This window comes from Peromyscus californicus, unplaced genomic scaffold (assembly GCF_007827085.1).
Source record: "Peromyscus californicus insignis strain IS unplaced genomic scaffold, ASM782708v3 Scaffold_4__1_contigs__length_199733344, whole genome shotgun sequence".
Lineage (NCBI taxonomy): Eukaryota > Metazoa > Chordata > Mammalia > Rodentia > Cricetidae > Peromyscus > Peromyscus californicus.
The window spans coordinates 186603054-186627502 of record NW_026294562.1 but is presented as its reverse complement, the minus strand read 5'-3'; the positions used below and the strand labels follow the sequence as shown (position 1 = coordinate 186627502).

The 24449-nt window shown below is 43.8% G+C and overlaps 1 protein-coding gene across 1 annotated transcript; it reads right to left on the bottom strand.

Annotated features, from left to right (window-relative positions):
• Window positions 1-9816: 9816 nt before the first annotated feature.
• LOC128124213 (leukocyte immunoglobulin-like receptor subfamily B member 3A) lies at window positions 9817-18546 on the bottom strand. Its single transcript, XM_052760394.1, has 11 exons — window positions 18418-18546; window positions 18174-18309; window positions 16030-16335; window positions 14806-15090; window positions 13893-14189; window positions 13347-13649; window positions 13007-13057; window positions 12312-12467; window positions 11509-11561; window positions 10074-10229; window positions 9817-9996 (listed from the first exon to the last, which is right to left on the bottom strand). The coding sequence occupies exons 1-11, from the start codon at window positions 18544-18546 to the stop codon at window positions 9817-9819; spliced, it is 2052 nt and encodes a 683-aa protein (XP_052616354.1).
• Between the last annotated feature and the right edge of the window lie 5903 nt (window positions 18547-24449).

Genomic DNA, 24449 nt, shown 5'->3' with positions numbered 1-24449 from the left:
AACTTCAGAAAAATCTAGCTGTCTTACAAGAGTTGCTTCACCTGAAAGTTCCTTATAAGAAAGCAATGCTAAATATTACAGCTGCTAATAACATCAGGAGTTAAAGCTAATGAAGTGAAAATACTAAATACAGTTCGGAGCTGTGCCACTTGTGGCTTTACTAGCTCCTTTAGAAAAATACTTTATTTCACCTAATAGCTGTGCAGTATTCCTGTAAAGCGAACAGCTTTACAGCAGCTAAATACGGTAATTTCACCCTCAGCGTGAAGTGAAATCTTTTGGCAGAACAAACCAAAAGTACTGCTGTAATAGAAATGTTTGTCTGAATTGAAGCACTTAGGGGAACTACTATGAATTTGGGTGAAGACAGCCTCTAGTTAAAAACCATCTACCGCTGACAGTGCATCTCTGCTGGTCCGGAAAGGCTGAGAGAACTGGCAACTTTGGAGTGTGGCATCATCCTGGGAAGGTTACAGTCCCCTAGCAACAACTATCACAATTCTATAACAACAACACTCACTAAATCCCAGTGTTTTATAACAAAGCTGACTATAAATTCCAAACTTTAGAAATGATGTACGTACTTCCTGTCTAGTTGAGAGAATCTTTCTAATAGAGATAGTGATAATTAAGAGTAAGAAGTAGAAAAAGATGAAAACAAGATGCGAGTTTGTAGAAATTCTGTTTTGTTAGATCTGTGTTAAGAAATCTTTAGGTGTTTGCTAAATTAAATATAGCTAATGGTAGCCCTATGTAAGTTTGTAAAATAGATCTATAGAGTTCCTTTAAGAATATAAGCTTGCAAGAAATATCTAAGTAGTCTTAAGACATGTAGTAATAAGCTTGTAAGAAGTAAAGATACTAGTTGTAAATGTAAGTTTAAATAAGTATATAAGAAGTAATAAGAAATATATTTGCTAAAGTAGTTCTATAGTTTCCTTAAGGAGTATAAATAAGTAGATGTTAATACGTTATATGTGAGTTTGTACAATGTAAATGTTGAATGTGAGTCTAAATGCTTTGCAAGGCAAAAAATGTTAAGAGTGAGTCTATTTTTAATATATATGGTGAAAGAACCTGAGACACAGAAGGTAGTGTCCTAGCAGACTGCAAAGTAGGCAGTCTGAGCGGTTTTCAAAAGTTCCAGAAGCCGCTAAGAAGCTAAGAATGGTGGATGCCAGAACCAGCACAACAAGGCATCCAAAGCTGAGATCCGTGGAAAATCAACGCAACACAGAAAAACCTGAGCTAACATCAAAAACGGTGCGGTTTAGAATACTACTGTACCTAAAAAGGTTTCTGGCTTGAGAATAATTTCAGAGACGCTTGTTTGAACAAAAATTGTTAACTGCAAAAGGTTTTGGTTGAAAAACGTCTCTTCATATTTTGAAGTGAAAGCCTGATACTAGAATTTTTCTTGTTTGAACTTTTTGAACTTAAAATGAGATAAAATTACAAAAAGATTTTGGTTATGGATTTCTTCATATTTGGAAGGCTAGTACCAGAATTTATCGTTTGAATTTTAAGACTTAAAAAATGAAATGAACAATAGAGATTTCATTGATATGGGACAATTTTGAGTTTACTTATAGTAATGACCTAGGAACTGTTTTCTGGAATTGGGTTAAAATGGAACTGTTTAAATGAAGAAATTTATTATTTCTACCTAGAATCAAGATGCAGTTTTGTGTATGCATATATGCTTTATTAACTGGTGATTCACAAATTGTTTTGTGGAACTGTTTATGTAAAAATGAAATTACTTACAGAACTGGTTTTGTGTTATAAATGGAACTGTTTAAATGGAAAAGTTTGGGTTTTCTAACTAGGCTTGAGATTTTGCTTAAATTATAAAGAAAAGGGGGAGAGTTAATATTCCTTAATCTAATTTCAAAAGTTGTTTGAGTGCATTAATGTCATGTTTTGTTAGTAAGAAATGCAAATGGGGTATACTAAGAGGCTACTTTTTTTTTTTTTTGGTCTTATTTAACATTTTTATTAAAGATCTGGATGAGGGGAGTAAATGGCATATTAATAGAAATACTAAATGACAGTAAATTTGCAGGATTACAAAGTGTACAGATTGCAAACTGTGAGAAGAGAGAAAACTGACCCAAATATAGTAAGAATTTAAGCATGAACAGAAATAAATATCAAATAAAAATGTCAGTAATCAGTCACAGATATATTTAATGTGCAGATGGCAAGGGAAAAGAATGCAGTATTAGAAATGATGTCTTGATCCAATTCCAATGATATTGGATGATGCTGGGTGACAAAATGATCTGATATATAGCCTTGTGCCAGTGGCTCAATTCTGTTGGACCACTTACTTTCTCAGGTCTAAATTTTGAACATTGTTCAAGTATTGGTGAAATTGTTAAGGCCACTCTACGTAGTTAAAAGGGCGGTTTATTTAGTGGCATAACTTACAAATGAAGGGATGGGTAGGTTACAGGGTCTGGGGAAGACGTAGTGCAGTTCGGTGGTGTTCTCTGGAGAACTCTGCTTGGTCTACCTCTAGCGTCCAGGGTCCAGGAACCAAGAGAAGGGAGCACATTTGGATCTCGGGTCTTCAGGGCCCTCTCTTGGCCCCGCCTTGTAGGCGTGACAGTTACTGAAGCCTCAGTGGGGTTGGAACTTCCAGATCAAAGCTGGAATGGCTACCCACTACATTCAAGTGTCTATGGTTTCTTCCATTCCCAAGTTCTGTTTGTTTCATCTTTTCTCCTTCCATGCACTCACAGCTATTTCTTTTATAATGAATAATTGCTTAATAAAAACCTTCTAAGGCTTATCTCTCTCAGTGGGGTCATTAACAATGGTACCACTACATACCTGCTCTTTACAGAGCCATGCATGGGGCAAACTTAACACTAGAAACTGGTTTGATGACCCTGAATCTGGGAATGACTCATTGACACATCTGCAGTGGTCTACTACCACTGATCACACAATGACAGGCCCTGTTAGATGGATTCTAAAATGAATACCATAGGCTACTTATTTTCTTTTTGGTGCTGACTTGGATTCAAGCCAATGCTATTCAATAGGAACAACATGGATGCCACCTTTATGTAGAGTGGTAATTTAGTGGTTGTGTATATTATACCCTTTACCATCCAGGGGGCTATTTGTCATCTAACAACGTGAAATAGGACACATTCATTTTTTTCAATGAACGTGTGTTATTTGTCAAATGACTTTCACATGGAAATCTACACTAATCCTGAATGAAAGCAAAGTAAATGATACTATCTGCATTTAACCTCAAATTAAATGAAGACACACTGGCTTATGACCTAGCAGAGTTGTGAAAACAATTAACTTCAAGTTTTTTTTTTTTTTTTTTTTTTTTTACTCTTTGATAGGCTTTATTTAATTCATATACACGTTTGTTCTAATGTAGTTTTAAATTGCACATTTTTAATTAAAAAATACAATGTTAAAATATAGGTAAAACAAACTGCTAGCTGGTTTTAAAATAAATTCCATGTGTCTTCATAAGTATTGACTTACAGAATTTTAGCATTAAATGTTATTTTGCACACTTTTGTAGCAAACATTCTTTGGTTACTTTTTTCTGGGAGTGAGGAGGGGGCTCCACTCCTGTCATAGCATTCTTTAGCCCTCCTTCCCCCCTTTCCGTGTCTTTTTTTTTTTTTAAATTTATTTTAATTTATTTTGCAATACAATTCAGTTCTACATATCGGTCACGGATTCCCTTGTTCTCCCCCCTCCCGTCCCCCTCACCTTCCCCCCAACCCCCCCCCCCATTCCCATCTCCTCCAGGGCAAAGCCTTCCCCATAGACTGAGGTCAACCTGGTAGACTCAGTCCAGGTAGGTCTAGTCCCCTCCTCCCAGGCCGAGCCAAACAATCCTGCATAGGCCCCAGGTTTCAAACAGCCAACTCATGCAATGAGCACAAGATCTGGTCCCACTGCCTGGATGCCTCCCAAACAGATCAAGCCAAACAACTGTCTCACCCATTCGGAGGGCCTGATCCAGTGGGGACCCCTCAGCCATTGGTTCATAGTTCATGTGTTTCCATTCCTTTGGCTATTTGTCCCTGTGCTTTATCCAACCTTGGTCTCAACAATTCTCGCTCATATAAACCCTCCTCATTCTCGTTAATTGGACTCCCAGAGATCCACCCAGGGCCTAGTCATGGATCTCTGCATCCAGATCCCTCAGTAGTTGGATGAGGTTTCTAGCACAACAATTAGGGTGTTTGGCCATCCCATCACCAGAGTAGGTCAGTTCGGGCTGTCTCTCGACCATTGCCGGCAGTCTGTTGTGTGGGTATCTTTGTGGATTTCTGTGGGCCTCTCTAGCACTTTGCTTCTTCCTGTTCTCATGTGGTCTTCATTTACCATGGTCTCCTATTCCTTGTTCTCCCTCTCTGTTGTTGATCCAGCTGGGATCTCCCGCTCCCCCAAGCTCTCTTTCCCTCGACCCTCGCCTTTCATTACCCCCACTCATGTCCAGGCTGTTCATGTAGATCTCATTCCATTTCTCTGTCATTGGGCGATCCCTGTGTCTTTCTTGGGGTCCTGTTTTCCGGGTAGCCTCCCTGGTGATGTGAGTAGCAGACAATTCATCCTTGTTTCATGTCTAGTATCCTGCTATGAGTGAGTACATACCATGTTTGTCTTTCTGAGTCTGGGTTACCTCACTCAGGATGATTTTTTCTAGATCCATCCATTTGTCTGCAAACCTCATGATGCCATTGTTTTTTTCTGCTGAATAGTATTCCATTGTGTATATGTACCACATTTTGTTTATCCATTCTTCAGTTGAAGGGCATCTGGGTTGTTTCCATGTTCTGGCTATTACAAACAATGCTGATATGAACATAGCTGAACAAGTGCTCTTGTGGTGTGGTTGAGCATTTCTTGGGTATATGCCCAAGAGTGGTATAGCTGGATCTTGGGGGAGATTGATTCCCAATTTTCTAAGAAAGCGCCATATTGATTTCCAAAGTGGTTGTACAAGCTTGCATTCCCACCAGCAGTGGAGGAGAGTTCCCCTAGCTCCACATCCTCTCCAGCATAAGGTGTCTTCAGTGTTTTTGATCTTAGCCATTCTGACAGGCGTAAGGTGGTATCTCAGTGTTGTTTTGATTTGCATTTCCCTGATGATTAGGGATGATGAGCAATTCCTTAAATGTCTTTCGGCCATTTGAGTTTCCTCTGTTGAGAATTCTCTGTTTAGTTCTATAGCCCATTTCTTAATTGGACTGTTGGGCATTTTGATGTCTAATTTCTTGAGTTCCTTATATATTCTGGATATCAGTCCTCTGTCAGATGTGGGGTTGGTGAAGATCTTTTCCCATTCTGTAGGCTGTCGCTTTGCCTTGTTGACCGTATCCTTTGCTCTACAAAAGCTTCTCAGTTTCAAAAGGTCCCATTGATTGATTGTTTGTCTCAGAGTCTGTGCTACTGGTGTTCTATTTAGGAAGTAGTCTCCAATGCCAATGCGTTCAAGACTACTTCCTACTTTCTCTTCTAGCAGGTTCAGAGTAGCTGGATTTATGTTGAGGTCCTTGATCCACTTGGACTTAAGTTTTGTGCACGGTGATAGATATGGATCTATTTGCAGCCTTCTACATGTTGATATCCAGTTTTGCCAGCACCATTTGTTGAAGATGCTTTCTTTTTTCCATTGTGCACTTTTGGCTTCTTTGTCAAAAATTATATGTTCATAGGTGTGCGGATTAATGTCAGGGTCTTCAATTCGATTCCATTGGTCCACATGTCGGTTTCTATGCCAGTACCAAGCTGTTTTTATTACTGTAGCTCTATAGTAGAGCTTGAAGTCAGGGATCGTGATGCCTCCAGAAGTTGTGTTATTGTACAGGATTCCTTTGGCTATCCTGGGTTTTTTGTTTTTCCATATGAATTTGAGTATTATTCTTTCCAGGTCTGTGAAGAATTGTGTTGGTATTTTGATGGGGATTGCATTGAATCTGTAGATTGCTTTTGGTAAGATTGCCATTTTTACTATGTTAGTCCTGCCTATCCATGAGCATGGGAGATCTTTCCATTTTCTGACATCTTCTTCAATTTCTTTTTTCAGGGACTTAAAGTTCTTGTCATATAGGTCCTTCACTTGCTTGGTTAGTGTTACCCCAAGGTATTTTATGTCATTTGTGGCTATAGTAAAGGGTGATGTATCTCTGATTTCCTTCTCCACTTCTTTGTCCATTGTATATAGGAGGGCTACTGATTTTTTTGAGTTGATCTTGTATCCTGCTATGTTGCTGAAGGTGTTTATAAGCTGTATCAGTTCCTTGGTGGAATCTTTGGGGTCGCTCAAGTATACTATCATGTCATCTGCAAATAGGGAAAGCTTGACTTCTTCCTTTCCAATTTGTATCCCCTTAATCTCCTTATGTTGTCTTATTGCTCTGGCTAGAACTTCAAGTACTATATTGAATAAGTATGGGGAGAGTGGACAGCCTTGCCTCGTTCCTGATTTTAGTGGAATTGCTTTGAGTTTCTCTCCATTTAATTTGATGTTGGCTGTTGGCTTGCTGTAAATTGCCTTTATTATGTTTAGGTATGTTCCCTGTATTCCTGATCGCTCTAATACCTTTATCATGAAGGGGTGTTGGATTTTGTCAAATGCCTTTTCTGCATCCAGTGAGATGATCATATGGTTTTTTTCTTTGAGTTTGTTTATATGGTGTATTATATTGACGGACTTTCGTATGTTGAACCACCCTTGCATCCCTGGAATGAATCCTACTTGATCATGGTGGATAATTGTTTTGATGTGTTCTTGGAGTCTGTTTGCCAGTATTTTATTGAGTATTTTTGCATCAATGTTCATGAGGGAGATCGGTCTGTAGTTCTCTTTCTTTGTTGTATCCTTGTTTGGTTTAGGAATTAGGGTAATTGTAGCCTAAGAGGCTACTTTTAAAGTGTAAAGAGTTTTATTAAGAAACTGCTTTTGGATGTTTTGCTAAAAATTTTCAAAGTGTTCATGGTTAGATTGAAAATATTGCTTTTCAATATGGGTCTGTAGAAATTGTATGTTTGGGTTCCTCTAATTAGGTCTGAGATTTTGTTTAAAAAATTATAAAGAAAAGGAGGAGTTATGAGGTTGAATTATGTTTGCAGAAATTATATTTACCCTATTGATATTAATGCACCCTGGTTTTGTGGAGTTAAGGAAATATTTAAGTTTGATGTGAATACATCGAAGTTTTTCCTATGTTCTGTTAGCAAGAAAATTCAAATGATTAAGAGTTAAAGTTGTAAGACGGAGAAAATTGTTAACTATATATATAGCACCATATATGCTAATTCAAATGGTTCTGTTAAGAGTTTGCTTTGAGTTGTAAGATTGAGAGAATTGTGACTATGTATAGCAATATTTATGTTATCCTGTTAATGGTAATGATGAAGCTAAGGGATTCTATAAGTTTGTAGTTGCCTTAAGAGTTTTTGGTTTGGAAAGGGCTTGAGGCAGCTAAGACTCTGTAGTCACCTTGGACCTAATTCAAAAGAGAAATGCCATTTTTATCATCCTCTACTCCCATACTGGGAGGTGTAACAGCTTGGAGATTGCTGTAAGCCATTATTAGTTATTTTTTTTATATATTAAGAAAGGGGGACCTGTGGGAGCCTGTTCTCGGGTTCCTCGTGGCTTTACCCAGCATGTCCTAATAGAGGATGGTTAGGACCACGGGCCTGAGTGCAGGTGTCTGAGATGGTCTGCACTTGGCTGTGCTGGGGGCGGAGGTCTTTTGCTCCACCCCTTGGCGTCTCTATAAAAACCCTGGGGCAGAGACAGTCGGCCCGTTGGAATAGGTTCCAGGCCCTCTCGAGGCTATCCTTTATTTTCTATTTGTTTATCTCCGCAAGATTCTCCTCAATAAATCCTTCTATCTAATATTTCCTGCTGCTCACACTCAAGAAAACTCTGGGGAACTGTGGGGGTGGTGGGTAAACGCCCCACACCTCCCACTCTCAAATTGATAACCTCCTCCTCCTCCTGTTTCTCTTCAGAAAATAGAGGGTCTCCCATGGATATCAGCCAGCCATTGTATATAAAGTTGCAGTGAGACTAGGTATCTCCTCTTCTATTAATGCTAGATGAGGCAATCCAGTAGGAAGAATGGGTCCCAAAAGTAGACAACAGAGTCAGGGACAGCCCCTGCTCTCACTGTTAGGAGTCCCATAGGACCAAGATACACAACTGTAATATATATGCAGAGGGTCTAGGTTAGTCTCATGCAGACTTCCTGGTTGTTGGTTCATTAATTTTTTTAGGGGTCGAATCTAGGCTGATGTGAAAGAACTTTCTTCCTAGGTTTTCTTTGTCAGGTTTTGTTAATAGTATTTTTCTGGTCTGATAAATTATGTTGGGCTATATTTCCTCTTTCTCTAGTTTAGTAATGTCTATTTCAAATACACAAACATTTGGAAAAAGTCACCAGCTTCCAGAAAGTGAATTTCCAAAGGGGAACTTTTCTAGTGACAGTGTGTTCAATCTGTAGGAAGTCACTAAGATTTTGTATTTATTGGGCAATCAAGGGATCTGTCCATTTTATGTGCAGCTCCTAAATTGTTGGTATAAAAGTGTTCATAGTGCTCTGCTGTTATTACATTTTTAGTGAATGTGGGGAGGCTAGAAAGGTGTCTCTGTGGTTAAGAACATGGACTGCTCTTGCTGAGGACCTGAGTTCAGTTCCCAGCACCCACAGCATGTAGCTCACAAACATCTATAACTCCAGCTCCAATGTCCACTCAGGTCTCCATAGGCACCTATATACACGTGGAATAAAATCACACAAACACATATACATACACATAAATAAAACACAATAAACCTTTAAGAAAATAAAGTGAATATATTATTGTACATACCAGGAATTGAGGCAGAAGACAGCAGGTTTGAGGCCAGCCTTGTTGGGTTTACAGGCCTACACCACTATATTCAGCTTTCATTTATGATTGTTAGTTTATATTTTAAATTGTTTTATTTATTTCTTGGGTGTGGGTAAGACACCAAGGTCATAGGTGGAGGTCAGAGAACAAGTTGTGGGAGTCAGTTTTCTCCTTCCCCTATTCCTGCTGATTGAATGTAGGATATCAGGTTTGGTGGCAAGTAACTATACTGGCCAAGCCGTCTCACTGGCCCTATTTTATTTACTTATTCTTTGAGACATGGTTCCTCTATGTAGCTCTGGATACTTAGAACTCACTATTACTCCAGCTGTCCTCACACTCAGAGAGACCTGCCTGTCTCTACCTCCTAAGTGCCAAGATTGAAGGCATACGCCACCATGCCTGGCTTATTTATTTTAAAAGTGTCACATGTGTTCCAGGCTGTCCTCCTCTTACTCCTGTGCTATGAAGGTGAAGATGACCTTGGCTTCTTGATCCTTTTGTACACACCTTCAAAGTGCTGGGATTTCAGGTTTGTACCTCCACCCTGGCCTTTGGTGGTTAATGTATGAAACATGTCTCACTCTGCAGCTCAGGCTGCCATGAAATTCACTAGGTATGCCAAGATAACCAGAAAACAAAGACAATTCTCCTGCCTCAGCCTCCCTGGGGTTGGGATTATGGATCTGTGCAACCAAGCCTGTAAATTTTCTCATTTCATGGCTTTGATGAGTGATGTCATTAAAATTAGTACTCAGTGTAAAACCATTCCCTTCTATTTAGTTTCTCATTTCACTTTATTATTGAGAAATCTGCTTTATTTCCAAAATGTATGATGTTAGTTAAAATGCTTTCAGATTCCTAAAGGTTCACAGAACCCCTTGGAGGTTTCTGTTAGGTCTCTCAGTAGGCAGGGAGTCATTGCTCCTTGTTACTGGGAACAGAGCCCAGTTGAGTGACTGCCAGAGCAGCATATACAGTGGACTCCTCTGGGGCTTCCCCTGCCTGGGAGGGAGGAGGTGCAGCTGTCCCCTGTCTGAGTGACCTGATGCACAGCTGGGCATAGGTCACATCCTGGGGCTCCTCAGATTCAGCAGCCTGGAGTGAGAGAGAGTGGGAGGAGGGTTTATACTTGACTTGGGGGATGCTGAAGTCCTGTGGAGGACAGGACCCACCTGAGCATCCATCTCTCTGTCATCTTCTGCTTGTCCATCTTTGGTGGCCAGGACTTCTCCTGACATGACAGAAGGAAGGACAGCTCCTGCCCTCCTGAGCCTGGAGCCTTTCACCTGGGCATATGTCTCTCCCTGGGGGTCTTCCTCAGCTGGTCTCTGTAGCAGGGAAGTAGTGAGGGACAGACAGTGTCTCCCTGTTCCCCTGGGGAGCTCTGGCTAGTTTTCCACAGCATGGCCAGAGTGACCCATTTAGATGACAGCATCCCTGATGGGATCTTCTGAGGCTTCCTTCCTACAGTTCTGGCCTGCTATCATGACATTCTAAACCTTGCTGTTCTGGCTGTACCCACACAGTTCATCTTCCTGAAAACACATTTCTAGGGGCTGGAGAGATGGCTCTGTGTTTAAGAGCACTGACTACTACTGCACAGAATCCAGGTTTGGTTCCCAGAACCCACCTTGCAAGTTACATTCATTTGTAACTCTCATTCTAGGGTATCTGACACTCTCTTCTGGCCCCTGAGAGCACCATGCAGGCATGTGGTGCAGGGACATACATGCTTGTAAAACATCCACACAGACAAAACAAAACCCCACATCATTCCCAAGTCCCTTTAGTTTCTTCTTGCAGTTGCTAGTCTCTTAGATGTTTCTCTGGATTTTTCCATCCTGGCTGTCCCCTCCGAAGCCTAACAGACAGATGCCAAGGAGCCAGAAAGGGAACAGGAGTCATGAGACACGTGAGCCCTGGAAAACCAGGAGAGAGTGAGGCCATAACACACAGGAGGCAGGTACTTGAAGAAGGGAGTGGTCAGCTGTGGATGTTGTTGAGGGCAAAGAGAGGGAGAACAAAGAAGGCATCTGTGGTGGTATTGTGTTCCCCAAAATATTGTGCACCCTAATAAACTTATCTGGGGTCAGAGAACAGGACAGCCACTAGACATAGAGGCTAGAAAATAGTGGCATTCACACCTTTAATCCTAGCATTCCAGAGGCAGAAATCTCTCTGGATCTCTGTGAGTTCAAGGCCACATTGTAAACAGCCAGGCATGGTGACTCACACCTTTAATCCCAGAAAGTGAGCCTTTAATCCCAGGGAGTGATGGCAGAAAGCAGAAAGGTATATAAGGCGTGAAGACCAGAAACTAGAAACATTTGGCTGGTTAAGCTTTTAGGCTTTGAGCAGCAGCTCAGCTGAGTGCCATTCGGATAAGGACACAGAGGCTTCCAGTCTGAGGAAACAGGACCAGCTGAGGAACTGGAAAGGTGAGGTAGCTGTGGCTTATTCTGCCTCTCTGATCTTCCAGAATTCACCCCAATATCTGGCCTCAGGTTTGTTTTTATTAAAAAACTTTTAAGATTCCTGCTACAGACATCCCCTGAACTAAACTGGGCCCTAAGTCCTTAGCACTGCCGATAGGGACAGAAACCTCACCCAACTGTCCAGCTTGGCACCATCCGCAGGCTGTGTGTCCTCCACTGAAGCATCTGTCAGAAGAACAAACAGAATGTTCCCTGATCAGAGTCTAGGGATGACTCTGACCCCTGGTTTCCTACATTGCCCCAAATGTGGACAGAGATTCGGGGAGTGTTGTGATAGCCCTGTGTCTATAGGATGAAGTTCAGACCCAAATAGCAAAGAACCCAGAGCCTCTCCACCACCCTTGCAATGCTGGGTCCTCAGACATCTCCCTCCTCAGGACCCTCTTTATCTCACAAAGGATTTCTTCCTGAGGGGCAGCAGCTGGATTGGATCTGGAGAGACAAGAAGATGTCAGTTGGCAGTGAGGTGTGTCAGGAAGGTGGGAGTCTATGTCTCTGGCCATGAGTTACCTATTCTGGGAGCCTCTGTCTCTGGTTACTGGCTCCGCAGCTCCTGTAGGAATTTGCAATTCTGTATCTTTCTGGGCTGCAAGAGAGAGAAGAGTCTCGTACAGGGAAAGAAGGAAGGAAGGACGGGAGGAAGGAAAGGAAGGAAGGACGGAAGGAAGGAAGGAAGGAAGGAAGGAAGGAAGGAAGGAAGGAAGGAAGGTAGGAAACTTTACATCATGGGTGAGTGAGCAAATGTCCCAGGCCATGGTGAAGCTCACAGAACACCTGACGTTGCACAGGTTCTGAGATCATGATCTTTCTGATCTGAGATCTGCAAGTGTTTCTAAACTACCCAGCTTGTTTGAGGGTTCCCTGCGGGGGGGGCTGGTGTCCTGATCCTGTGCTTGAATGTTCACAGGAGAACCTACCACCACCTGAGACCCAGGTCACCCACACCTTTCTCACCATTCTTCCTGAATTTTCCCTGATGCCTTCGTCGGAGAAGGAGGAAGATGAGGATGAAGAGGAACAGGAGGAAGGCCACAGAGACTCCGACCAGAGCCTTCAGGTACACTTCCAGTCCTGAGACATAAGTGACGTCATGAGTGGGGAATGTTGCTGCTTAACTGAGTACCTACTGTGTGACAGACGCATGCTGGGTCTTTGCACTCATCCTCACAATCAATCAACAAAGAATTGTCTCTTTTTCTGTCCCCACAGTTCACCTGCCTCAGATCACCTGACTGGAAGTGGCAGAGCTTGGAGTTGAACCCAGGGATTTTTACTTCCATCTCTTTTCTCTCCACCTGAGCTGAGCCTCATGATTTGGAGAGAAGGAGCCTGAATGCCCTGCCCTGACCCCCTGGCTGGGATCCCTGCTCTCCACATCACCTACCTTCCCAATCCTCCAGACTGAGCCAGAACATCTCTCTCTCTCTGGATGCCACCTTCTGTATCCCAACCTCAAGTTCTGGGTCTCTGTGGTCTCTGTTGGGAATCTCTGTTTTCCTCCCACACTCACAAGCTAAAGTGACAGAGAAATGAGGACTCTGGTGGCCTAAGAGCTGAGAGGGAGTCTCGGGATGGAGCATATTCCCTGCACTGAGGTGCCTGATACTTACCAGATGTTGGCATGGACTTTGAGGGTGGTGGGCTGGGGCCTCCGATGGTTTCTAGGAAACAAAAACAAGAGGGAGTGAGGGTTAGATGCTAACCCAAGGGCCTGTCTCTGCTCATTATCCTCTAACCTCCCCAAGATCCTCATGCTGTCTCCCTGAAACCTAGATTGTAATAGAGGATGGAGTGGACATTTCTAGAAGGACCACTGCTGTTGGCCTCTACTTCTCGGCAGTGAAAGTGCCATCTGACAAACCTTCCTATTGTCCCCTTAATCCTACCCAAGTCAGGAGCTCTCCTAGTGTTTGGATTGTAAGTCACCCTGAGAGTTCAGTGTCACCTCACCTGAGACCGTGAGCTCCACAGGGGCACTGGCATATGACAACAGGTAGGGAGATGAGTCTTGAGATCCGTAGCACCTGTAGGTGCCCGAGAAGGCAGAGGTCACAGCACTCATGGAGAATTCTGCCTGGAAATCCCAAGCTTCAGACTTTGATTTTAGTCGCTGGGGTTGATGGACTGTTCCCTCCTTGGACAGAATGAAAGTGTCCACTTTGTATGTTGACTGACACAGCAGGGTCACGTTGTCTCCCGAGTGTACTGTGGAGTTAGGCTTCACTGAGAGGGAAGGACTGACAGGAAGCTGTCCTAAAGAGAAGAGGGAGGATGAGAGGCTGCCTTCAATGTTCTGAGCTGGCACTTCACATGTGTCTTCCCTAAGCACCTGGGAATCTGTCTCTTTTCTCTGCCTGAGCCCCTCTCTTGTTCTCCTGACTCTGCATCTCTTCCCAAATAAGATTCCTGCCCCTCATTCCAGCCATCACCTCTTTAACTCCCCCATGAGATCCATGAAGAGGATAGGTATCTGAGGGAATCTATTTAGTTCCTCACCTATGATAAGGATGTCCAGGGCATCACTGGAGGCTGACCATTCAGAGGAGAGGTTGTGTGCACCATAGCATCTGTATTGGCCTCCAGTAGAGCTGCTCACAGGACCCAGTGTGAAACTGGCCATGGAGAGGCCAGCCTCGGTCCACTGGCCATCATGCTGGGTGAGGTCATCTCCCCCCAACTTGTACAGGGCAAATCTGTCATAGTTGATGTCAGAGCAACACTGCAGGGTGAGGGTCTTTCCAGGGTCCAGGATATGGCCTTGGTGAGTCTGCAAGGACGGCTTCTTGGACAGGCCTAGAGGGAAGGTGACAGGCTAGGGATTGAGGAGCTGGTTTTTATCAAACACTTATCCCTCCCATCCTGCCCTGCACATGTCACTGCTTCTCCCCAGGAGTGGGGCTCTGGCTCAGTCACCAGGCTATTCCACAGCCAGTCTTTACCTGCAACTACCCAATGGGACAGGATTGGTCAATGAGGGGGCTGACTCACCTGAGATATGTATTTCCAGGGGTTCACTGGGTACTGACCACAAATGTGGAGTTTGGTTGTAGTAACCATAACATCTGAATGTCCCTCTGTGGTCTGGTGTTACATGATCTATAGAGAACAAGGCTTGGTATTGCATAATACTGGGTATATACTGTGAGTTCATAGAGCTGAGGAACTTCTGATCATCCTTGGTGAGTATGAGTTTATCATATCCCTCCTTGGAGACACACTGTAGGGTCATGCTCCCTCCTAAAGTCACCACAGGGCTGGGCAGGACTGTCAGGCTGGGTTTACTGTTGTAGCTTCCTAGAGGAGAAGGAGGCGGCCTGTTACATGGGCTCACACAGCCACAGTGTTCTTCAGATTTAGGCTATAGGAGAGAAATACTCCTGAGAGCAGAGCCTGGTCCTGAGACCCTCACCTGTCACCACAATCTCCAGGGGGTCACTGTGCTCTGACCAGCCAGCTGAGCTGTAACAGTAACAGCGATAGTGTCCCCCATGTTTCCATGTCACAGAAGGGATGGAGAACTTGGCTTTGTTCTCAGGCTTCTCTGGGGTCTGTGTACCTAAGTTTTTTTGGCTTCCCTCTTTATGTAGAACATATATTTCTGCATCCAGGGTCCCCTGACACCAGATGGTCATGGGTTTTCCTGAAGTGACCACAGAGCCTGGCTCAGCCTTGATGGTGGGTTTGTGGAGGGTCCCTGCAAGGAAGCAGGAGAGAAGGAATTGGGTGTGTCTGACAGTGGCATGGAGAAAATCTCACTTGTGAATGACACTTTTCTTTTTTATTTATTATTCTGTCATACATACATCCTGACAGCAGCCTCCTTGCCTCCCTTCTCCCCCAGATCCACTGTTCCTCTGTTTCCTTTTAGAAAAGAAGAGGCTTCCCAGTGATATTAACTGAATGTGACATAATAGCTTGCAGTAAGACTAGTCACACCCTCATATTAAGGCTGCACAAGTCAATCCAATAGGAGGAAAAATATCCCACATGCAGGCAAAGAGTCAGAGATTTCCCCATCCCATTGCTATGAGTCTAACAAAAATCCCAAGTGAGCCAGGAGGTGGTGGCACACGACTTGAATCCCAGCACTCAGGTGACAGATGCCAGGAGTGACAGATGCTGTGAATTCAAGGCCAGCCTGGTCTACAGAGTGAGTTTTAGGACAGACAGGGCTACACAGTAAAATTCTAAAAAGTAAACAAAATAGAACCCAGGGTAAACCACCACAGCATGTGTGCAGAGGGTCTGGGGCAGACCCATACAGGCTCCACGGTTGCTGCTTCAACTCTGTGAGCCCTCATGATCCCTGCTTAGTAGATTCTCCTGGTGTCCTCAACCATTCTGGCTCCTACAACCCTTCCCCCTCTCTTCTGTGGGGTTCCCTGAGCTGTTGTCGATGGCACATGAGCTGATCCAGAGTAACAGAAGGCCCCGTAAGGATTCATCTCCGTCCTGACCTCCTGGACTTTGCTGTCACTCTCTGTCTTGGATTCTGTGTCTTGTGTCCCTCTCTCTCCCATGCTCTGTGTTATGGGCTCAGGAGCCCTGGCCCCTCACACACACCACACACCAAGACCTCCCTGGCATATGTATCATTTCAACATCATTCTAGACAAAAGCTGAGGTTGCTCACCCGAGAACAGGAGCTCCAGTGGGTCACTAGGTTTTGACCACACCTGTGGGCTTCTCAGGTAGTTGCTATAGCATCTGAATGTCCACCTTTGGCTGGAGGTCAAAGGGCCCACAGAGTACAGGGCCTCGTAGTGCTGAGTAGAGTAGTTATACTCTGAATCCAGCATTTTGGAGATATTCCGTGTTCCTTTCCCAGTCAGAATGAACCTGTAGTATCGTTGCTTTGAGACACACTGGAGGGTTACATGTCCTCCCTCAGACACCACAGGGCTGGACTGGGCTGACAGGCTGGGTTTACTGTGTGCTCCTGGGAGAGAAGGAGAAATTGGTTAAATCTATCAGACCTCATTATCCTGCTTGGCTCTAGGTGGGGTTAGCCCTGTGAACAGACCCATTTCTTGACAGTCAAGGCTGAGGCTGGGGACCCTGTGTGTCCTCTCACCTGTCACCACCAGTTCCAGGGAGTCACTGAACTCTGACCATACATCTTGAGTCTGATATCGACATTGATATTGTCCTGCATGTTTGTCGTCTATTTTTGGGATTGAAAATTCAGCCTTGTCCTTAGGATTCTGTGGAATCTCTGTGCTCCGTAGATATTGGTATCCCTCTTTATAGAGTCTGTACTGTTTGGCTCCTCTGGTCCCCTCACACAAGAAGGTTACTGTAGTCTGCTTGTAGACCACAGAGTCTGGCTGTACCCTGAGGATAGGCTTAGGGAGGGTCCCTACAAGGAAAAGAGCAGCTGGTACCCAGGACAGCCAGCCTCAGATTGCAGTCCCCAACCCCAACCCTCCAGCCATCCCCAGGGTCAGCACACATGTGTTGTTCTCCATGCTCACTGCCCAGGCATGGCTGCAGGAATGATGAGAAGTGAAGGTCAGGACATCTGCAGACACTCACTCACCTGCCAGCACTGGGGTCCTGAGGCCCAGAGTCAGTCCTGGAAGAGAGTTCCCAGTGAGAGGTTTGTCCCTGAAGCTTGAGCGGTCCCCCCATCTGCAGAACCTCTTGAGACCCTGGGGTTTCCTGATGGACCAGTACTAGGCTTTGGAGCAGCATCATTCCTAGGCCACAGTATCCCCTCCCCATCTCCACATCTCACCCAGACAGAGCAGGGCTGTGACGGTGAAGGTCATGGCATCTCCTCCTGGAGGCTGCAACTGTGCTCATGGGCAGAGCTACAGATTCTGTCTGGAGGGACAGGAGACACAGGGTGTGGTCTCTGGAGGCTGGACACTCCCCATGACATGGTTGTACTGGAGCAGCCCCACAGGAAGGGGAAGTGCCCTCCTCAGGCACCAGGCTCTGACTTCCCCAAGACTGTGGCTATGTCAGGTTGTAGACTCCGCAATCAATTCTTTGATGGATGACATTTCCATAACCCCATAAGTCTCTGTCTCATTTTGTCCTAATCTTTGTCAGGGCCGGATGGTATCAGACATGTATGACTATTACACATAAGAAATATAAATTTAGTCAGATGGTGGTGGCACATGCCTCTAATCCCAGCACTCAGGAGGGAGACAGGCGGATCTCTCTGATTTCGAGCCCAGCCTGGTCTACAGAGCAAGATCAAGGACAGGCACCAAAACTACACAAGAAATCCTGTCTCGGAAAAAAAAAGAAATATGAAGTTGCGTATGAGTTTGCTTTATTCATTTTCAGTTTTTTATTTGAAATACTTACACATATTCAACATATTTGAAGGTCTGTGTGAAAATTCTCATTGTGTACATCTTTATGGAATAAAATGTATAATCCTCTTCCTCATAGTCTTAGGTGCTGGATTATAAATGTGCACCACTATTTCTGGTTGTTTATTCTTTTTTGATATGTTTACTTTCCATTACAACTTTAAATTATGCTTATTATTTACACTTATTTCTTTACATCACACTTACTTTTTCTTTATGTGTGTACGTTCACACGTGCCACAGCACACACACAGGAAGGTCAGAGGACAAGTACAGAAGGCGGTTTTCTCATTACACAGTACGGATCAGAGTCAGGGTTGAAGGTTGGCAGCAGCACTTACACACTGGTCTGTGTCACTAGGTCCAATCTTAGCATCATCACTTCTTTGTCCTTCTGCTTCAGTTAAAAAAATCACCAGATCTCAGGCGTCCTAAGCCAAACAAGTACCCGTTTTATTTGACTTTCTTGGGGCACAGGCTGTCGATGTGGCCACCCTTCTTCTTGAGGCATTTGACCGCACAAGGGTGCAGGTGTGGGCAGCACTTAGGCAGCTGTGCATGGCCTTGTCACAGTAGTACTTCTGCTGAAACAGGCAAAGGGATGGCTCTATGCACCGGTGCAGATTTGGACTCTTTCTAGACTTTGCCATTGGCTAGGGTGCAGCCATGCTCTATCTGCTGGCAGCAAATACCAGCAGCTGCTGGTCAGGTGGGATGCCTCCCTTGTCTGGGATCTTGGCCTTGCCATTCTCCATGGAGTGACTGGGCTCAGCCTTGATGGTGGTGATTTTCCCCTTCAGGGCTTTGCCAAAGATCTGCATGTTGGTGTTTGTTTGTGGACTGCCAAACCTGGCCATAAGTTTAATTTTTTTATATATTTTAAAATTATTTATTGTGAAATCATTACAGTACAATACACTTCGTTTCTATATTTAATTAGTAATCCATATTGGATTTTATTTTATTTTTTTTGGTTTTTCGACGCAGGGTTTCTCTGTAGCTTTGCGACTTTCCTGGGACTCACTTGGTAGCCCAGGCTGGCCTCGAACTCACAGAGATCCGCCTGCCTCTGCCTCCCGAGTGCTGGGATTAAAGGCATGCGCCACCACTGCCTGGCGGATTTTAATTTTTAATTGTCTGAAAATATCATATCAGTATGTAGTGTGTTTTGATGGAATTCATCCTCCCATGTCTTCCCTTCTCCCTCAACCTCACTTACTGTTGTTTCTTTCCTCACTGACCTGATTTTCTTTTTGATTCCTTCTGTGACCTGCTAGTTGTTGAAAATCCACTGCCTTTCCTTACAGACCTAATTTTCTGTTCTCTTCCTCCCAATTTGTGCTTCCCATATTCTAGGGCATATTACCAGGGTCCACACCATTAAGGAAAACTGACTCTCCTTCTCCCAGTAGATATCAGATGCCAATAGCTCTTCATCTTTGGGTGAGACTTTGTCTGCATCTCCTATCCCCATACTGGATTTGTTCTGCATTGAGCTTACATTGGGCTTGTAGACTTGCAGATATCATCACAACCAAGGTGAGCTCAGATGTTTTTAAGCAGTGCCCAGAAAAAAGTTTATTTTTCAGACTCCTCTTCAGGAATGATCCCATGCTAGGAATGTGTCACATGGGGAAAATTCTCTAACTTAGCATCACTTCAAAGGATGAGTCCAGGGCACACACATGTCCTGTTTCTCACATGGAGAATGATATAGAAGTCACTGAGTATTTTCCCTCTTTTGTTGCTGAGCTCGAAGGACATCCTTAATTTCCTCTTTGTATCAATGTCAATATGAATATTTACCATCTTGTAAATCTGCCTATGCATGTCCTTTACTAAATCAGAAAAAGCCTCACTTGGTAGCGTACTTGTGTGACATTCTTAGATGTCTGTGTTTTATCCCCAGTACTGTATAAATATGATACTGTGGCTCATGTCTTTTGACTTCATCATTCAGGAGGTAGAGCTAAGAGTATCAGGAGTTTAAGGAAACTCTATGCAAATGAATTTGGGGCCAGCCTGGGCTATATCAGGCCCTATTACATAAAAGGGAAAAAAAAGTCCCCTAGAGTATGTGGTGAACATGATCAGATACATTTCATGGGTGTAATTATCTTCAAAGAAACCCACACTGGGGATATGTCCCAAGTATTCATTACATCCATTTCTAAGGGATATTCCTATCCTAGCACCTCCATCTTTTGTGCCCCTGTGAGTTGTCATGTCCAGTGTGTCTCATGGATACAGTGTCACTTTCCTATTGATTTCATGGCAGCTGTCTTTCCTGACCTGAGAAGAAGTGATGGGGCATGCCATTTGAACCAGTCACGGTTTCACTGAGTGTTGTGAGCTCATTGACACAAACCTTCCCTCAGGCATCTTTGTCAGTGAGAAGACATGTTGCCCTCTCCTGGTTGTTTAGCAGGAGTTTCTGCAGAGTCTTGTAGCTGGCCTGTATTCTGTAGCACTGGGCTTTGCTCTGCCATTTGTGATTGTTATCTTTTGTGTTGGTTAACCTCTGTTTGAAGTATGTAAATCTTATCTGAGTTCTTCCTGAAAGGTTCAAACCTACACATGACTTGGCTGTAGTAGGTATCTGAAAACTGAGACATCCTGGGTCTGAGAATTGCTTTGGCATTTGTCTTCCTTGGGAAGCTTCAGATAAGAGGTTTTGGTATGGGGAAACTGACTTGCTAAGGTGTAAATTGTATCACAATAAAAAGCTTCATGTGAAGCAAAATTCAGTTCCCCAGAAGCTGGTTCCCCTGCCCTGACAAAACTCAAAATTCATCCTGGTGTGACCCTGTTTCTTCCATGGACCTGTGAGAAACTGAACATCCACACTTGACATGGTGAGATGAGCTCCAGGTGGTGAACTTGCCTCGGATGACTGAAGCCACACATGGCATCTCATCTGTCCTATCTGACACAGATGGTCAGATGTAGAGTTCCAGCAGAGACATCTTGTTTGCTGGTGGATATGAACTCCCCGGGATGTAAGGTCATGATTCTTCTCCCACCTTGCCCCATGGCCTCCATCCATAGCACTCCACATGGACCACAGTTACTGACCACATAGGCAGATAGACTCTGCTGAGTGAGTCCTGTAAACCTGTGTGTCCATCAGAGTTTGCCCTGCTGAGGACGGTTTCTGTTGCTTTTCACAAACAGCTCATGGTGGAATGTAGGGAAGTCTCTGTCTTGAGTTCACATCAGTATTGGGCAGAATTTGAGTGGTTGGATCTTGAGTGCAGGCTCTGTGTTTGTTTGACTCTATATACTGTAACACTGTATCTAGTGTTTTGCTGTATGGTTGTATGTTTGTTTGTGTTGTTTGTAGTATTAAGGCAACTAACTCCTCGAAGTTAAAAGGGAGGTTTATTTTGTGCGGTAACTTACAAGTAAAGGTATAGGTTACAGGGTCTGGGAAAGGTGTAGCTCAGTCCAGCTGTGTTCTCTGGAAAACTCTGCTCGGTGTACCTCCAGCGTCCAGGATTCAGGAACCAAGAGAGCCAGCACATCTGAATCTCCAGTCTTAATGGCTCCTTTCTCAGCCCTGCCTTGTAGGCGTGACAGTTTCAGAAGCCTCAATGGGGGTAGTACTTCCAGGTCAAAGCTGGAACACATACCCACTGCAGTTTTGGGCAGTGAGTGATTTCCTGTCCTTTCCAAGCATGTTTAGATCTATATTATTGACTTTTGATAAAATTATTTTTCAGTTCAAGGGAACACATTTCCCATTATTTATATTATTAATGAAGCACACACATCCACACCTTGTCACACAGGCATGCACACACGAGTCTGAAATTTTACATTTTTTAACCCAACCTTGAATTCTGGAGTATGCTCATGTTGATCATGTCTGTCATTACATCCACTTGCCAGGATGTGTTTCCTCCTAATATTTAGTTCAGGATTTTCCGTCTATCACTAGACAGGAACAAATTTTCCACCCAGCTTCATGATGGAATGAGCAGCGTCTGTTCTTTTCTAGGGACACCATCAGGCCTGGCTGTACTGACAGAGAAGACTGTGTAGAGAACTGTGTGTGGGAGAGAAGAAGGGTGTTCAAATAGCTTCCTACATTTTCTCAGCTGAAATCTCACCATGCCAGCCTCTGAGGACTTGTGTTTCTCTGTCTCTTAATACTTGTCCACTCCCATCACTGTGCTCTTCAACTTTCTCCCTCCAGGAATCCAATCCTTTCTATGCTTATCATCTTCTGGAATCCTCCAGTGACACCTGTGTCAAGTAGAATTCTGACTATACCTGCTGGACTCACCTTCTATGATAGAATGTTCAGCATCTCACCGGGGACTGAGAGAACACTATAGCTCTGTGCATTATATTGTTTTTCACCTGCCCAGCTTCTCATGAAGCCCAGTAGAAGTCATACTGAGAGAACCCAGTCTAAGCTTTTGTCCAGAGAACACAGGGATATCAGTTTCTCCATCTCTGGCCATCAGAGAGACACTGGACTGTCAACCTCTCAAATAGTCTAGTATGGTGATATTTTGTTTGTATTGAAGTGTTATTTGTATGTTAATAAATAAAGTTGCCTGGGGGTCAGAGCTATTAGCAGGCCATAGGAAAGCAGGGCAGTGGTGGTGTACGCTTGTAATCCCAGCACTTGGTAGGCAGAGCTAGGTAAGTCTCTGTGTGTTCAAGGATACAGCCAGTATTAGATACACATGCCTTTAATCTCAATACCAATCATAGAAAACCTGGAGGTCTATACAGACAGGCCGTGAGGAGGTGGTCATGTGGTTGGGTTTACAACCAATGAGAAGGCAGAACAGAAATTCTATATAAGGACTTTAACACAGAAAGTAGCTCTGGTTCGGAGAGGTAGGACCACCGCAGGAGGAAGGGTAAGGTTTTAGCTCTTAGCTCTGACCTCTTGGCTTTCTTCTTTGTATTGGTTCTGTGTTTCTTATTTAAAAAGATGGTTGGTTACATCTACAGTCTAGTGATGAATTCCTGGAGTCCTTCTGATACAGTCACCATAGGGTCACCTTAGGCAAGAAATGTTCACTGTGGAGGAAGGGTGAGTTCTTTTTAAAATATGTTTTTAATGGAAATAGAATTACATCACTTTCCCCTCCATCCCTACCCTCTAGCCCCTCCCAGGCACCCTTCCTCCAATGTCTCACATGCCTCCACTCTTAGGTTTATAACTTCTTTTTATTTGCCTATCATTATCATTATTATTATATGTGTGTACATCTGTGAGCACAAATAAATAAATACAATCTGTTGAGTCAGTCTGTTTTTGTTGTTTGTGTGTATCATTTCAGATACACACAGTTTCAGATACCTTCCTCAAGAAAGCCTGTCTTTACAGTAAATGGAGGCCGTCCTAGAAAACCACAACTGGATGAAAGAGGAGAGACCCATGAATTGTGGGGAGCACAGCCACATAAGATACTTCTACATCATAACTCCTGCATCTAGGTTCCAGGGAACATGACAGAAGAGGGTGCAGAAAGATTGTAAGAGTCAGAATACCAGGAATTCTTCAGCAAAACAGTTTTTCTCTTTCTTTCTTTCTTTTTCTTTCTTTTCTTTCTTTCTTTTTTTCTCTCTCTCTTTCTCTTTCTTCTCTATCACATTCTTTCTCTCTCACTGTATGTCTCTGTAGGCCTCTCTAAGCCTCTGTTTCCCTGTCTCTGTCTTCTTAACTCTGCCTCCATATCTTTGTCTCTGTCTCTGTCTTTCTCTCTGTCTCTGTCTCTCTCTCTCTCTGTGTGTGTGTGTGTGTGTGTGTATTAGATGCAGCTTGTGTCCTGATCTGAATTTTCCGTGTGGGAAGAATAGGTTTGCTGGGGATAGATTCGCTCTCCTGATTGTGCACATCAGGAAAGGATTCTGTGATACTGGAGGAAGAAGAGCCTTTGTGATATTATCAGCATGGTGGAAGGTAGGTACCAGAGCAGAATGATAAAATGTATAGAGTAAAGGATGAAGTGGGTACAGAGGCCCAGAGTGCTACAGATGGTGGATGAATCAATAGTATAGACAGATGTCTTGAGTCTTCACTGCACTTGGGCTGTGCTTATGTCCCAGGGTCAGTAACACAACAGCTCAGATTGGGACTGTTTGACGTTATTATCAGAACGAGAATGGAAGGATGGAGAACCTGAATAAGGCTTTTCACTCCTGAGATTGATTGCATTATTAACCATGGCCATCACAGATAGTGACAGAACAAGTTTCCAAAGAGTTATGCAAGCCCTAGATGACTCTGGGGAAGCCGACTTCCTTCATTGCCTGGGCTTGTGATTTCTAACTGGCAATTTCCTTACCCTTCTGACTTCCTCATTTCTGGCACAGGAAGCCCCTCCTACTCCCTCCTCTTTTTCCACACTTCCTGACTCTGTTTCTTTTCACTCTGTTACTTTTCTTTCTGGGCCACAGTTCCTGATATCACACTGCAGATAACGTCTCAATGCCCTCAGCACTAATGCTCAAGGAATCACCTAATCTGGCTGCTCTGTAAGGTACAAGAATATCATTTGCTGACTTTCAAACTGAAGATGGTATTTATCTATATCTGCCCCTCTTTAGGTACAGTGAGGCAGTGCCCTGTCTTTCAGGGTTAGTGTGAGAATCAACCAGTTCAGTGGCGTGGGAGGATTCATATATAGATTCCTATTTCTGAGGATATGAATCAGGGTGGGAGAGTGCATTGGTTAGTTTTTTCATCTTGAGGTAGACT

What these genes read in the sequence shown, in the direction of transcription:
- LOC128124213 (XM_052760394.1), bottom strand. Translation starts at nt 18,546, where the DNA reads ATGCAGATCTTTGGCAAAGCCCTGAAGGGGAAAATCACCACCATCAAG. An exon ending in AAAGTCCATGCCAACATCTG is followed by an intron (nt 12,468 to 13,006) that starts GTAAGTATCAGG and finishes CTTATGTCTCAG; the next exon opens with GACTGGAAGTGTACCTGAAG. An exon ending in CCTGGGTCTCAGGTGGTGGT is followed by an intron (nt 11,562 to 12,311) that starts AGGTTCTCCTGT and finishes TTCTTCTGACAG; the next exon opens with ATGCTTCAGTGGAGGACACA.